The sequence below is a fragment of the Atractosteus spatula genome, chromosome 4 (genome assembly GCF_055471065.1).
Source record: "Atractosteus spatula isolate fAtrSpa1 chromosome 4, fAtrSpa1.hap1, whole genome shotgun sequence".
In the NCBI taxonomy this organism is placed as follows: Eukaryota; Metazoa; Chordata; class Actinopteri; order Semionotiformes; family Lepisosteidae; genus Atractosteus; species Atractosteus spatula.
In genome coordinates, this window is record NC_142709.1 from 30,859,962 (window position 1) to 30,876,700 (window position 16,739).

The 16,739-nt window shown below is 41.4% G+C and overlaps 2 protein-coding genes and 1 non-coding gene across 3 annotated transcripts in view; 2 read left to right on the forward strand and 1 right to left on the reverse strand.

Moving 5' to 3' along the window:
• LOC148836066 (phospholipase D1) overlaps positions 1-9,369 on the forward strand; it is a 43,271-nt gene extending 33,902 nt beyond the window's left edge. The window contains exons 21-26 of the mRNA XM_088913497.1: positions 218-331; positions 4,204-4,253; positions 4,974-5,108; positions 6,513-6,666; positions 7,722-7,839; positions 9,031-9,369. Coding sequence (XP_088769623.1) covers positions 218-331; positions 4,204-4,253; positions 4,974-5,108; positions 6,513-6,666; positions 7,722-7,839; positions 9,031-9,255 — 796 coding nt within the window. The 3' untranslated portion in view covers positions 9,256-9,369. The remainder of the gene's footprint in view (positions 1-217; positions 332-4,203; positions 4,254-4,973; positions 5,109-6,512; positions 6,667-7,721; positions 7,840-9,030) is intronic.
• Positions 8,277-8,385, forward strand: LOC148836067 (U6 spliceosomal RNA). Its single transcript, XR_016091022.1, has one exon. It is a non-coding gene; the product is annotated as a U6 spliceosomal RNA (small nuclear RNA).
• A 417-nt stretch (positions 9,370-9,786) lies between the features above and the next one.
• Positions 9,787-16,739, reverse strand: part of nalcn (sodium leak channel, non-selective) — a 147,774-nt gene continuing 140,821 nt past the window's right edge. Inside the window, exons 42-43 of the mRNA XM_088913203.1 lie at positions 12,084-12,201; positions 9,787-10,898 (exon numbers count right to left, since the gene is read on the reverse strand). Coding sequence (XP_088769329.1) covers positions 10,705-10,898; positions 12,084-12,201 — 312 coding nt within the window. The 3' untranslated portion in view covers positions 9,787-10,704. The remainder of the gene's footprint in view (positions 10,899-12,083; positions 12,202-16,739) is intronic.

A 16,739-nucleotide genomic window follows, 5' to 3' on the forward strand; every position in this document is an offset into this window, starting at 1 on the left:
ATCCTGCTCATACTGTAGGAACAATTACACTGCCCTGTCTCTATTGTGAGCCCTCAGCCTTCCTGTTACAAGTTCATAGTCCTATTGAGTGTTACAAAATTATTGCTAATATCATTGTTTCTTATATACAGTATATAAGGACATGACAATCCTAAAATCTCATTTAAATAGAATATTCTTTTAAATATCTAAGCTTAATAAATTTACATTTCTACAGGGAAAAGAAGAAATTCCGAGTGTATGTTGTGATGCCTCTCTTGCCTGGATTTGAAGGGGATATCTCTACTGGAGGAGGTCAAGCTATCAAGGCAATCATGCATTTTAATTACAGGTATTCAGTCCTGACTTACTTTTTTTTGTTCATTTTATGAAAGGAAAGCATTTATGCTTGTCTTTTTTTATTATGTCAACACATAATTGTAGACACAGTGTACTATTTGTTAAAATGCAAAACATGAAAGATCACTACCTTATCCCTTAAGTGCATTTCAAGCATCAAGCAACTTTCTGTCTAATACACTTGCAACCCAACAGTGAGGCTTCTTTATCTGCAGTCTCGGCAAAATACAAGACATTTTCTTTCAGTTTGAAACCAGCACTACTTTCATTTCATCCCACTGGAGGCCCAGGGGATTTCACAGGTGAAACAGAACAACCTGCCTAACCTGCAATTCAGTTGGAAAGCCTCACGTCGATCTAAGCACTTCATTGAAACTGTTTTTAAAGGAAAAATAAGTAATCAGCACATCAAATGCCAGCTAATTATAAACTATCTCCTGAATAATGAGGGACAATTATGGCCATTCTGCAACTGGAGCATTTAAAGATAACAGCTTAGCCACAGCAGGTCGACATTTAGCATTACAAAAACACAGAATGAAAGCTTGATCTTGGAAATGATGTGATATCGTGTCTTTTAAAAAAAAATACAGAAATGGAGAAGACAGAAAAGCCGATACACTGTACTGTATACCAAAGAGCATCTCATAAAATATCACATTCCTCCTGGTTTTAGGTCGAACGGGTTGTGTTGAATGCAGCCTTGATTAGATAAAAGAATTCTACGCATTTGTACTGTATATGCACCACATCCCTATTACAGTATATTTCATTTCAAAGCACTGTTTAATGTCTTGAAGGTCCCACAAAAATAAAGTGGATGGTCGAAGAAGGGCAGTTAATCTTAGTGTAATTACTGAAAATAAATTATGTGTACTGTACCTTCACATATTTTAATTTCACAGGCTGTGAATAAGTCCCAGAACTTGAAAAAAATAAATTAGCAAGAATCTTATAACATGTCATCTGCTTGTGAACATTGTTATCTTTTGGAACTTTGTGGCTTTTTTTGTGTAACAGTCCTACTGTTATATCATTGCTAGCATGTTCTATAGGAAGACATTAAAAGGGACAATAACAAAACATACAGAACTGTTTTGCTCCAACATTTTTAAAGTGCAGTATTAAAAAATATATCTGTAAAACATAACTTGCTGTAGCTAAAAATATATTAGATATGCATATTGAAGTCCCTGAAGAAGTGTGGAAATATACAATCTAACAGTCTCCAATGATAAAATTTGTTCTAAATTCTTCTAAATTCATTCTTCATTATACACTGTTTTAATTTTACACTATAAGAACAGGATCAAACCTAAAACAGAACTCAATGTGTTGGAGATGTAAAAACAAACCCAACACAATAACACGTGTTAATAGGAATTTCTGAACCCTGGGACATTATGTTTTAATCTACAAAAGACTGATGCCGGGCAGCACAGTGTCATAGTGGTTAGCATTGCTGCTTTGCAGTGCTAGGGCCCTGGGATTAGCTCCAGGTTCGGGATGCTATCTGTGTGGAGTTTATTCCATGTACTCTGGTCTCCTCCCACAGTCCAAAGGCATGGTGGTACATGTAAGTTAATTGGCTTCTGGGAATATTGGCTCTGGTCTGAGTGTGTGTGTTTCTGTTCCTGGCTCGTGCCTGTTGCTTATTACTGTAAATACCTTGATGACAGTGTTGTGCTGAGGCAAAGCACCTGAGAATTCCATCCATTCAAAATGATGATTAATTAATTCAAGTAATTGCTTACACTTATATAGCACTTTTCTGGGCACTCCACTCAAAGCACTGTACATACCACCACCTGAATGATGCAACAGCAGCCATAGTGCACCAGTGCGCTCTCCACACACATAAATAGGAAGGAGAGCAGAGCAATAAAGCCAATTCATAGATAAGGATTATTAGGAGGCCATGATTGTTAAAGGACAATGGGAAATTTGGCCAGAATGTCAGGGTAAAACCCCTGCTCTTTTCAAGAAACACCCTATGACTTTTAATGACCACAGAGAGTCAGGACCTCGGTCTTACATCTCATCCAAAGGATGACACCTTTTTTACAGTATAGTTCCCCCCTTTACTATACAGGGGCATTAGGACCCACACAGACTGCAGGGTAAGCACCCCCTGCTGGCCCCACTAACACCTCTTCCACCAGGTACCTTAGCTTTTCCAGAAGGTCTCCCATCCAGGTACTGACTCGGCTCACACCTGCTGAGCTTCAGTGGGCTGCCGCAAGGTGATATGGCTGCTGGCGATGCATGATGAAGAAGATGATCAGGCTAAGCCAGTAATAACCCAAAACGTTTGCTCTCTTTTGCAGATTAAGCATTGCTTACATAAAATTAAACTAAGATAACTAAACAGAAGATAATTCTGATTAAGCAGCTTTCCATTTCCCAGTTAATTATGCAGTACAGTACCCAGGAGGCAGCATTTGTACCTTTACGTCCAGGAGCTCTGTGGTTCCATGCAGTAGGTTCTAACTTTCCACTAGGAGGGATTTAAACTTACTAGTAAAAAGTAGAAACCTCTAATACCTGGCTTAAATAATAACACTGTACTACAGTATCATACAATCAGTTATTTAAATCTTGAATACAGCTATAAATGTAATGTTTGCTAATGTTTGTCTTATCAGTGATATACAGTACAGTACCTGCTACAACCTAGTTCTACTTCTATATAACTAAGTTATTGTGAATAAATCTATAATACAAAATGCAAAAGTATACAATTAGTACACAGTTCATTAAAAAACATGATGTACAGAAAAACTGCAAACTTATAGAGTTATAGAGTTAAATAACATTACCGTATAATTTTGAATTTTATTTGAAAAATTAACTTTACTTAAAGTTTTTAAAACTTACTTATTTATGTTTTCACCCTGGGACTATTGCCTAACAGGTATCATGGCTCTTAAAAAGTATGCCTTGGTTCCACAGCAGTGGAAACAAGGACAATTGAAATCAGAAATGAAAACCAAAAGGAATTTTGTTTAGGTCAGCAAACAAGAAAAAGATATTTGCACAAATAATTGTGGGTTTTCTGTTCTGGCTTCTCTTCTATGTGGATGAAGCCCCACTCACTCTAGAAACTGGACAAATTTTTCAATTCACTTAGCTACTGAACTATCAAATACACCCCTCTCACTTACAAGCCTTCTAATGTTCTCATGCAAATTATTTTGAGGGTATTGATAGATTAGGGAATACCCCTTAGGTAAAAGGAGATAGGTAAAAGCAATTTATGATAAAGAACAGATTAACTGAATGCATTCTTGGAAAAAAATGGAACCAAAATTTGATCTATTTGAATAGGGTACATTATTTAAAAATACTCATTAGTTGAATGTTAGTAGCCACATCATGGTGAATGTTATTGCTCAATAACGTGCTAATCAGAGATGAAACTGTCTATACAGGTAAAGCCCTAACTATCCTTGTCATCTTAGTATTTCTGGTGTCACACTACAGATTACAGTTCAAATTAAACAGTAATGTGTATATGACATTCGGATATTGTGTGTCAACATAAAAAATATACTATAAATGCAGCCCAGACTCTTTTGAAATCTATGCTTTAATATAGGGATATGGAGCGCCAAAAGAAGATGCAATATATGTGGTGTAAAGAAAAAAAGACGATAGTGAAAAATTGTTAAAATATATCTGGGTCACATAGTAGCAATTAACTTTTTACTGGAAGGCTGACTGACAGACTCACTGACGGTTTTTGCCAATTTGGCTTTGTGCAATGAAAAATGGCCAGTAAGGAAAGAAATGACAATGCTTTAAGATGTACTAGTTTTAATCTCCTTCTCTATTAAGAGAAATGATCACATGCTGTTCCCTCAGGACAATGTGCAGAGGGGAGCACTCCATCATCGAGAAACTCAAACGTGTGAGTAAGTAGACAAGTTGCTGATGCTAATTGATTTGATTCATCAAACCCATTGCGCAACAATGATTTAGACATGGTCTTGATTAGTCTGGACTAATTTCGAAGGTAAGGGTGGGGGGTGCTGGCTGAGCCAACTTTTTGACCTGTAAACCTTTGTATAGTACATGAAGGATTTTCTCAAGTACCCTTTATCACTGTAAAGTGAAAATCTTTTGTAATTAACACAGGTAACCAAATACTAAAGAGTTAATGATAGACAATGTGCTGTGCTTGCATGGGGTGTCCTGTCTTTTTGCTTCAACATGGGAGAAAACCACAAATACAGCACATAATAAAAAAAAATACTCACAGACTGTACAGTCTGTGAGCCTTTTGATTTTGCTCATCAAGCACTGGATTTAAAATTTGCGATTGGCATATAATAATAATAATAATAATAAAAAAATATATTTTATATCGCGCATTTATAGGTGGCTTCTCAAAGCACTTAAAAGTGTAGAGAAACACTTTTATTTAGTCTTGGACTATGATGGCTCTGTGTTTGTGCATGCTCTGTTTTGTGCTTAGTGTTATGTGGTTTACTGACTTTCACTCTGTCGAGGATTCTCATTGTGCTGCACCAGGGTCTTGTGTGTTTCAGCTAGTGCTTACAACTGTACTTTGAGCGTCACAACATGCTGCCTGTCTGTTTTCCCTGTGACTCCTGCCCCACGTGTCATCACAGTGGCAGATTGCTGGATCAACTACATCTCCTTCTGCGGACTGAGGACTCATGCTGACCTGGATGGCAAACTGGTCACTGAACTCATCTACGTGCACAGCAAACTGATGATTGTCGATGACAACACCGTCATTATTGGTAAGAAACGTGTCTTAGTGAGCACAAAACAGATTACTGCAGTAAACAGATTACTGAGAAATCCTGATCCTAGTAAAATCAATCATGATAAATCATGATTCTAGCAAATGGTACCAAACAGAACAAAACACAATTTGCATCACAGTACTGCCTTTTATGTAATATAGATGATGTTATGTTTGGGCAGCATTAACTTTAATCTGGTGATTTACCAGTCTTTATATTGTTGATTGAATGCATCATAGTATCCAGTCCAGGAGGACTCACAGGTTACAGGATTTTTTTCTGGCAGTACAATACATCATTTTTCTTGATACAAAATAAAAAGTACCACCATACTCCAGTAGAGGGCAATCAATGTCTGGAGCACTTTACAGACTTCAGCCACACAACATAATAAATCTTTCTTGAGCCTCCCTCCTAAATTTTCCACAATCATTCTTTGTCATATCTAATTTAGAAATAAAACCCTCAGTAACAGTCAAAATAATTATCACTTGTAAGAAAGCGAATGCTATGTGAAATGTAATAATTTTTTGGGGGGGACGTGGGCAGCTCTGTATTATAAGTTTGTACCATGTACATTGCAAGTGGATGCTTCTGTCTGTATTATACTGTACAACATGCAGTGATGGGAGGAATGAATAAACAGCTTGTGACACACCGGAAGCAAAAATGTAAGAAAAAATGTATCAGTGACAAATTTAAAATTTTGATTTTCACAAAATAAAATCAATTTTCGGTTGTTTTTTTTAAACATTCTTGCTTGGTAAGTGGTTGTGGCCTTTGACGTAACGCCTTAAATTTACATTTACTTTTCCAATACATCCCACCCATCCACCCATTTTCTGACCCCTTTATCCAGTACAGGGTCGCAGGGGAGCCAGAGCCCATCTTGGAAAGCAATTGGCACAAGGCAGGGTACACCCTGGATGGGATGCCAGTCCATTGCAGGGCACACAGACACACACACTCACACCAGGGCCAATTTATCCAGGCCAATTAACCTACCAGTAGGTCTTTGGGCTGTGGGAGGAAATTGGAGCACCTGGAGGAAACCCATGTGATCACAGGGAGAACATAAAACTCTACATAGCTAGTACCTGAACAGGAACTGAACATAGAGCCAGCACTGCAGGCAGTGATGCAAACCAGTGCACAACTGTGCTGCCCCTCCAAAGCTTTTCCGAATGCATTCAGAAATTAAAAAAAATAAATAAATCAACCATAACTTATGGATAACTGATGGCTGGAACTCAGACCACTGAAAACACTGATAGCAGAGGTGCTAACGGTTAACAAAACCGTTACACATGTATAACATGCATTGTGGGGCTGGTATTACCACCCTAGTTCTGCCACCCTAGTGCTGTTTCTGAACCTTGTCCTTCTGTTTTCGAGTAGGCTCTGCCAACATCAATGACCGAAGCATGCTGGGCAAGCGTGACAGCGAGATGGCTGTGGTAGTGGAAGACACAGAGTTCCTTCACTCCGTAATGGATGGGGAAAATTACCAAGCTGGAAGATTTGCACTGTCGCTCAGAGTAGAATGCTTCAGGTGCATGGACCAGTTTATTTCGTATAAAAATAATATATTTCATAAGTGGACAAAGCCTAAAACCTTTATTATGGTTATATATTTAGTACCAGAGAAGTAAATGTCACTGAATTCGAAACAGATACAATATACTCAGCATTAATTGCTTGATGTGTTATGCTAAGAAGATTGAACTGATTTTTATTCAGTGTCGAGCTACAGTAAGCTAAGGGAGCGTTACCTAAAAGCCCAACCTGTTAGATCTCATTTCCAACCTCACCTTACTTCCTAAAAAAACACTTACAGCAAGTTACAATAAAGGGAGTAGTTGTAAAGAGAATAAAACTAAGAATATTACAGTACCCTTTGTGAAGAAGTAGATAATAGGTAGATGGGTTCCTTGAAACAGCAGGTTCTGAAATAGAGCACCAGTGGTTAAGTGGAGAAATATTGTTTTCCCAGTATATTCCAGTTCTTGCTAATTATTGCGCAATAAAATGGAAGAGCCAGATTTCTGTTTCAGAATTTTACACCGTGTCAACAGTTAATCTTTATAGAACCATATCGGTATTGCTCCTTATAATTGTCTGGAGTCAATACTAAGTTTTCAATTTTTTGACAAACTTTCTTCTTTATATTTCAGACCTGCAGTGTTTAATTAACGACCGCAATATGAGTTCGGACTTTGATGTAAAATAATTAAGGCTACAAAGTCGATGAAGACTTTCTCAACGCAAGAACACGTTATTTTCCTATATGACAGAAACAAGATTAAATTAAAATGTTAATTTGAAACAGATTCTTCACTTGTGCCAAGTTGTCAGGAAATGAATTTGTTAGGAGATATTCTTTGTAATTTGATCAAACCTTTTCTTTTATAAAATTGCCTGCCATATCATGGTTCATGTAGAAACATCTGAAGTTTGTTAATTGTATACGGTAGTACTGTTAGATGCCCTTTTCTTAAGCTATTTATGTGTGTTCATAGTGCTTAAAAACACAAAACGTTTCTATTACAAATCAGAAGGCAATAATTCATTGATGACATCTTTACCTGCCTTATTTCTTTCATATAGACTGGTTCTTGGGCTTCTGGGAGACTTCAGTGTTGATGTCAGTGACCCCCTCAGTGACAGGTTCTACAAGGAGATATGGATGGTAACAGCTGCAAAGAATGCCAGTGTGTATGACAAGGCAGGTGACACTTTTCAAGATTCTCTGTGTTCAAGGTCTATTCTTGATGTAGAAATCTTAGAGGACTATTTTATTATAAACAATTGAGGACAGACACTATCACAGTGCTTTGGTAAAAAAAGTACTGCCTTGGAAGAAATAATTTTAAGTTCCCTCTTTAGTGTAAATATGAGTGTTACTAACCTGTCACCTATCTTGCCGTTTTGAAAAACAGCGTATGGGACATACATGTAAGCAGACAGTTACTGACAAGGTTTCCCTCAAAAGAAGTTTCCCTTTTTTCTCTCAGCTGAGAAATAGTTTTTGCATACTGTCTTCCTTCTGTGAATGTATCGTGCCCTTTTAATGTCAGACTGAAAAAAAGTCAAATTAGCCTTCCACTCTCAGTCCAACAGCTATAATGTATATCCAGCAGCAAATATTCCATTGAACATAATTGATCCATTGTGCTTGCTTCAATATACTAAAATTGGAATGATACAGAGAAGATTAGCATGGCCCCTGCGCAAGGATGATACGCAAATTCGTGAAGTGCTCTATATTTGGGTGGAGCGGTGGCTCTATGGCTAAGGATCTGTGCCTGTGGCTGGAAGGTTGCTAGTTCAAATCCTGCAGCTGGCAGAGGAATCCTACTTTGTTGGGCCCCTCAGCAAGGCCCTTAACCCCAGCTGCTCCAGGGGTGCCATACAATGGCAGACCCTGCACTCTGACCCCAGGCTCTCTCCCTGTCTGTGTGTCTCATGGAGAGCAAGCTGGGGTATGTGAAAAGACAATTCCTAATGCAAGAAATTGTAAAGGGTTAATAAAGTGATGTTATTGTGTTTCCTTCGTTACAATGAAAATTATGCCTTTACTGTATATGTTTTGGTTCTACGGCAGTTAATCCTATATAGCTGTATTATAGAACATAACGGTCTGATCCATGTAACCAATTGGTTTTATATGCGAACAATAACAATCGTAGAAAAGCCAAGCCCCTTATTGACAAAGTGGAAATTTTTGCTTTTGTTACAACCGATGCATTCCAATTATAATCACTTTCAAAGTTTCTCATATTGCTATATTTGTCAGTACCGTACAGTGCCATAAGTGCAGTTAGAACACAAAAGAGATTTGCTTTGATGAAGGATAAAGCCGTCACCAGCTTGTGAGACCAAAACTGCTTTAACCTTATACAATGCAACTGTGCAGGTGTTCAGGTGCGTACCGACTGATGCTGTGCTCAACAATAAGATCCTGCGGGAGTACATGTCTCGCCCATCCTTGGCCACCGAAGACCCCCTGCTGGCCTGCGAGGAGCTGAGGAAGATCCGTGGATTCCTCGTCCAGTTCCCCTTCTATTTCCTCTCGGAGGAGAACCTCTTCCCCTCAATTAACTCCAAAGAAGGCATGATGCCTGTGGAGCTCTGGACATAAAAGGAACCCTCCTCATGGCCTGAGAGAGGAGACAAAAGCATCTCTCGCACTTCCTGCTAAATAGTGTGAAGACAAGTTCTGTTTCCGTTTTATTTATGTCTTCAATGGAACTGATCCTACTTCTTCCTCTCCTCGCACTCAGTTTATGAGGGTGTGATAAGAGATGAAAACCTGTAGTGTCTCCCATATTATTCCATGTGGTTGGTTTCTTGTTCACATTTTCTTCACAATGAGTTGTGGAGACAAATTAGTTTATGGCTGTTTTATCATTCAATCAAATGAAGCTGAAATTCCCAACTGTGGGTTCAATTTATTTCAAATGAATAAATATTTGTTATGAATCATTTTCATCAGCAGTTATTTCTGTCTCTTTAAAATGAAAGACTACACACACAGTTATTACCTACAGTACATAACACTGCTACAGCACTTTACAGTTTTAACTGAAGAATAACTCGTGATGGAGTTTTGCATCAAAACGTTGACAGCAACAAAATACAATTCTACTCTAATATTTAGATTATGCAAAGATGGCTTTTATCTTGTTTTATTATCAAAAACACATAATACATTTACAAATGTAATCATAGAACCTCTAATTAATAAAATATAGGCCTATATCTGGAATATAAGTTACTGTATTTTATATACTCACATTTGATAATCATAATTAATGTTTACATTCACAATAAAGTATTTTTTTCCTCATTTGTTTACAGTCTTTTAGAACAGGTAGCATATCCTTTATTACTTTCTACTTTCCACCTGCCAGTTGGCTTCAGTGACTTTCTTTTGATCAACAGAGACATTGGTTTGAGCTAAAATGTAACACAAACTCTCATACACAACAACATACAGTACAGTAAATGGGTGTACATAGCAACTCAGTGGCATACTTTAACCAAGAAAACAGCAAAAATATACAATATGAAGAACTTTGTATGGCTTTCAGTTTTAGCTTCTCAAACTACAAAACACATTGCTTTTGCAGTTCAGCATAGTACTTTCTAAACCTCCAGTGCATGTCTGGCTTTTACTTCATGCTTTATAATGACATCCATGTAAAAGATGATCCCACTGCAACAGTGGACAAATGGTCCTGGCATAGGAATAGCATCACAAAAGCTGGATAATATTGAGAGATCTACAGTAAACAGGGTATCCAAAAGAATAGTGGATTAAGTGATTTAAGGTAATTGTAAAAGAGTGGTGAAACTCTTTCCCTGGAATGAGAATTACAAGAAACACTGCTGCAGGGAAAATAAATACTAGCTGACTTTTTTTCTTCCTCTAGAGTTTTTTCTTTCTTTATACAGTACATATTGCGTTTGGAAAACCCAAACCTCTGACAGATTCGAATACAACAAAGCTTTACTCAGACTAAGAAGGCTTTGGTCTTACAGTACATCCTGTCTTCCCCCCTGAATTGAAAGCATTTTCTGTTGTCATTTAAATGTCAATGAGATCATCACCACTCTCGTCACTTTCCACAGTCAGCTGCCTCGTCCACCACTTCTTCACCTCTGAGCCTGAAGAGGTCTCTTCATTCATAGGGTTCACCTTGCACACGATGGACTTCATGCTAGTCCGACCTCCAAACCGCAAGTTGACAGAGGAAACAGAATGACTTATAGGTTTAGGTGCTGAAAAGTCATTGATAAAACAGCTTTAATTAAAACAGCCTGGGAGCTTCAACATTACAGCCAAGTTACCAAACATTGCACATTAATACATTAATGGACAGTCAACCTTTGCCATTTCATACATACAGTACGAGAGATCCCTAAGGGAAGATCTAGCTGCATACCTTTATTTGGTTTAAATAATGAATAAGGATATTTAAATGTAATGTAATGTGTACATTAACATGACTGGGAAAAGTGTTAAAATGGCAAAGTAACTGTACATTGTAAGAAAACTATTATTTATAATCATCTACTGTACAATACAGAATAATAGTATTCCAATAACATCTGGATTCCCTATACATATACACTTCAACTTTTTTTTTAATTATGTTTACTAACTGAATTAAAACATTGTCCAACTGCAAATAATTACCCCTTTAAGTTACTTATCTACTAAACCTTCCAGAATACTTGCAGTTTATTTGCAGTTTTTATGAAGACATACTAAAGTAAAAACCCTATAAGAAGTGACCTAAACTAGCAGTTCAAACTGAAGATTGTATACTTCTCTGTACAATCAAAATATTATAAACCTCTCTTTAAACAAAAGCCAAATATAACTGCATCTCCACAAACCACTTCTTTTTAATATAATTTAAAAAAATGTTCAATACTCTGTAGCATATTAAAGTTTGGAGAAACTACATTTCACAACAACAATAATGAAATTAATTGATTTTTTTCCTTTGCTTATATATTATATTTTAAAATTATTCTGGATACTGTAGCTGAACACTTGGTTTAGCACAGTCCTTGTGTATTTGAAGGCACTGAATTTACAGCCTGATCTTTTTTAAAGAATATACAGTACAATCAAAGCTTACCTTTTGATAGTATTTCATTTACTCTTTACCTTTTGCATTCTTGAAACACAATTTGGAGTAATTTCTCATTTTTGTCTATTGATTCAGCTGATCAACACTTGGATCATGCCTTGTGAACTGCTAGTGAACCTAGGCAATGTACTGTACCCTTGAGGTGATGCCATGTGAGCCAAATTCACTCTTCCGCCGAGACATTTAGAGAAATACTGGGTTCACTTGTACTTTTGTGAAGCCCTCAGAATTGTGCGTCTGAATGCAAAAGAACAAGTAAGCATCATTCAGCTTAGCTTTGCAATGAAGTCAGCGTTTTACTTACCTGCTGGTAAGCGCCACTGACCAAACTTCCTCTGCGGTTTTCCCAACTCTGTTGAGTCCTGCCGATAACCTCCTCTGTCTGAAAGTGTGGGGCTGAGCAGCTGCTGCTGACTGCTTGTCTGCACACAAAAGATGTTATTCTGTGGTACTTGTTCAAAACAGAGACTGGAGTCCAAAGGTCCAGCATTTCCCCCATTATGTATTTCTTTCTTGTTTAAATGCCCAACCTGCATTCTCAATCCGAATACAGTATGAATGAGAAAGAGAGTTCAATGGCTGGTCATTTGGCCTTTTACTCAAAAAAATGAAAATAACTCTTGTTTGTTATTAATGATATGTCATAAATAACAGAAAAATAAATGGGGTCAGTGTCTTTCTTTACTGACTGTTAGGAATCCCTGGTGGGAAGATACAAGGATCCTGTGCAGACGCAGGCACGGGTAGTAGATGAGGCAGGCGAACAATCCAAAATGAGAGGCAAGGTCGTGGTCAAAAGGCGTAAGGTAAATCGTAATCCAGGGAGAACACCGGTGGCAAACAGTCCGAGGCGAGAGGCGAGGTCCAAAGTCGAAAAGGCAGAAGGGGAGTCCGATATCCAGAATAAACGAGGTACGGGAAAACGCCAGGTAGAGCTCTCTAGGAGTAGACTCAATACCGAGCAGCGGGAAGCAGGTAAAGAAGGTATAAATAGCACTGCGCACCGCACGGTGGAGTGTGTGCAGGTGGTTTAACTCGTGCGGCGGCGTTTGTTAATAATCACTCGCTGCTGGTGCTGATTAGATCGCTTAAGAGATGGTCTTGACTGCCTGGCGGTCGTGACAGTACCCCCCCCCTTCACGGGCGGCTCCCGATGCCCGAGACGGCCAATCGGGATAGTCCCTGTGGAAGTCTCTGATTAGCGTAGGGTCCAAAATATCCTTCTCCGGAACCCAAGATCTTTCTTCAGGGCCATAACCCTCCCAGTCGGCCAGATACTGAAGGGTACCGCGGTTCCATCTAGAGTCGAGGATCTTGTGGACTGTATACGCCTGGTGCCCCTGAATGCGACGCGGGGGTGGCGGGCGACGTTGGGGAGCCGCAAGAGGTGAGCGGTAGAAGGGTTTCAGGAGGGAGACGTGGAAAGACGGGTGGATTTTGAGGGTGGGGGGAAGTGCAAGACGGAAGGTAACTGGGGTGATCCGGGAGAGTATCCTGAAGGGGCTGATATACCTAGGCCCGAGCTTCTTGGAAGGCAGGCGTAGAGGTAGGTTCCTTGTTGATAGCCAAACAAACTGTCCTCTCCGAAAACAGGGGGGCTGGTCTGCAGTGTCGGTTTGCGAATTTGGCCTGGCGCTGGGTTGACTTGGTGAGAGGTGTCCTCACCATTCTCCAGGTCCTCCACAGCTTGGAAATATATTGACGCACCGACGGCACAGCGGTGTCCGGAGGGGTGACAGGGATGAGAGTGGGTTGATAACCTAGTTGAACAGAGGAAGGGAGAGAGACCTGTGAAGGAGGAGGTAAGAGAATTATGGGCATACTCTGCCCAGGGAAGTAGTGATGACCAGTCATCCTGCGAGTTGGAGGTGAAGGCTCTCAAAAAGGTAAGGAGGCTTTGGTTGGTCCGTTCCACCTGACCATTGGCCTCAGGATGATAGCCCGAAGTCAGAGATACATGGGTCCCTAAAGCTTGGCAGATCGCCTTCCAAAAGGCCGAGACAAATTGAGGTCCCCTGTCTGAGACCACATCGTCGGGCAACCCATGTATCCTAAAGACCTGTTCCACAAACAGTGATGTCATTTCCTGGGCTGTGGGCAATGCTGGGAGGGGGACGAAATGGGCTGCCTTGGAAAAACGATCGGAGATCACCAAGATTACCGTATGACCTTGACTGTTAGGAAGGTCCGTAATGAAGTCAACAGCTATGTGGGACCAAGGGCGGTGTGGGATCGGAAGAGGGTGAAGGAGACCGGTCTTCTTGGCACGCGGAGTCTTGATCCTGGCACAGACCGGGCAAGCTCGGACGTACTCTGCAGCATCTGATCGCATGGAAGGCCACCAGAAATCCCTGGTGAGTAGGTCCAGAGTGCGTCTGCACCCGGGATGGCCTGCAAACCGGGAGTCATGCCCCCATTGCAGGACAGCAGAACGCAAGTTGTCCGGTACAAAAAGCTTATCCGGGGGGCAGCACATAGGAACTGTAGTTCCGTTGAGGGCGCGTCTGATCTGATCCTCAATAGAGCAGTGGATCGCCCCAAGGATTCTGTTAGATGAAATGATTGGTTCCGGTGCGTAGTCCAGATCCGGGGGATCATGGAGCCGAGAGAGAGCATCAGCCCTCCCATTCTTAGAGCCAGGCGTATAGGTGATAACAAAATTAAAGCGAGAAAAGAAAAGAGACCAACGGGCCTGGCGGGAATTGAGGCGTTTGGCCGACAGAATGTAGGCCAGGTTCTTATGGTCCGTGATAATGACAAAGGGGTGATGAGCCCCCTCCAACCAGTGTCTCCATTCTTCCAGGGCCAGCTTGATAGCTAGGAGTTCACGATCACCGACATCATAATTAACCTCGGCGGGAGAGAGCTTCCTGGAAAAGAAGGCACAAGGATGAGGAATGTGCTTATCATCGTGGCGCTGGGAGAGGACTATCCCCAACCCCATATGCTGAGGCGTCGACCTCCACAATGAATGGCTGAGAGGGATCCGGGTGTCGTAGAAGTGGTGCCGAACTGAAGAGTTGTTTTAAGCGTAAAAAAGCCTGGTTAGCCTCCGGGTTCCATTTACCCAAGCCTGGTCGATTGCGGGTTAGAGCTGTGATAGGTGCCACGACGGAGCTAAAGTTCCGGATGAAACGTCTATAGAAGTTGGCAAAACCTAGAAATCGTTGAATTTGCTTTAAGTTACGAGGAGCTGGCCAGTCATTGATGGCCGCCACCTTAGCAGAGTCCATCTCTACACCAAGGGGGGAAATGATGTAACCCAGAAAGTGAATCTTAGAGGCGTGAAAAACGCACTTCTCAAGCTTGGCGTAGAGTTTGTTGTCAATGAGTCTAGTCAGGACCTCCTGGACGTGGTGGACATGATCCCTAGGGTTGGCAGAAAAGATGAGGATATCATCCAGGTAAACCAAAACACAATTCCCAATAATGTCCCTAAAGATGTCATTCATGAATGACTGGAAGACCGCCGGGGCATTAACAAGACCAAAAGGCATCACCTGATATTCATAATGTCCATGGGTGGTCATAAAGGCCGTCTTCCATTCGTCCCCTTCACGTATCCTGATTAGGTTGTAAGCCCCCCGTAGATCTAACTTCGAGAAGATGGAGGCTCCCCGTACGGACTCCAAAGCGGCTGGAATTAAAGGCAGGGGGTAACGATGTTTGACCGTAATGGAGTTCAGTCCTCTGTAATCAATACACGGCCGCAAGGAGCCGTCCTTCTTCCCAGTAAAGAAAAAACCCGCACAGGCTGGAGAAGAGGAGGGACGAATGAATCCTGACTCCAGAGCCTCCTTAATATAATCTTGTAAAGCCTGATTCTCTGCCTGAGTGAGAGGGTAGATCCGTCCTTTGGGTGGAAGGGTTCCATGGAGCAACTCAATAGCACAGTCGCAGGTACGGTGAGGTGGAAGCGAAAGAGCCTTCTGCTTATCAAAGGCTTGTTTCAGATGCCTGTATTGGGGCGGGATGGTAGAGTGCTCCTCCATAGAGGTTACTGCAGCAGCAGCCTTAACTGGCTGACGACAACAGTTGACATGACAGGAGAGGCTCCAGGCAATGAGCTCATTCTTGTCCCAGGAGATGTGGGGATCGTGCTTCTTGAGCCAGGGAAGACCCAGGATTACCGGGTAGGCAGGTGAGTCCAGGAGAAGGAGTGAAATTTCCTTAACATGAGTGGCACCAACTGTTAGAGAGAGAGGAACGGTCTGCCAGGTAATCCGTCCAGGTGCAATCGGGGATCCATCCAGAGCTTGAATACAGATCAGGGGTGAGACCGGAGCCAGGGGAATATCCCACTTCTTAGCAAAAGTGGCGTCTATAAAGTTCCCCGCTGCCCCCGAGTCAACAAAAACCAAAAGGGGAAGGTGTAAGTCAGTCCAAGAAATTTCAGCTGGGAATAAAGGGCCAGACGAGGTTTGAGAAAAAACGGCACTACTGACTCTAACAGTAGGCTTCGGAAGGGTTCGAGAGGGATACGGGGGTCTCAAGGGACAAGCAGAGAGAAGGTGATCAGGTGCAGCGCAATAGAGACAGTCCCTCCCGACGGCGCCTTTCTTTTTCCTCCGAGGAAAGGGGTGCATGATGCAGAGTGGGCACCGTGGAGGTAGTACCTTCGGGACGGCCAGGACTGCTTTCAGCATGACTCTCTGCTCTCCGCAGCCGAATGCAGGTGTCCAGTTCAACCACCTGAGCGATCGCTGCCTCAAGAGAGCGGCTGTGAAGTGGCGAGAGCACCGGGTGGTCCTTTAGATCTTCAGAGAGACCCTTAGAAAAAAGGCAAATCAGGGCTTCAGGGTTCCAGTCAGACTCCGTGGCGAGGGCTTGGAATTCAGCCACATAATCATTCAGAGATCCATCACCCTGCCGAAGCGAGGCGAGCCGGAGATGAGTCAGGTCCGGGTTGACTGGAGAAAAACGTGCCTGGAGCCGGTCAGCAAAAAGCTGGAAATCAGCA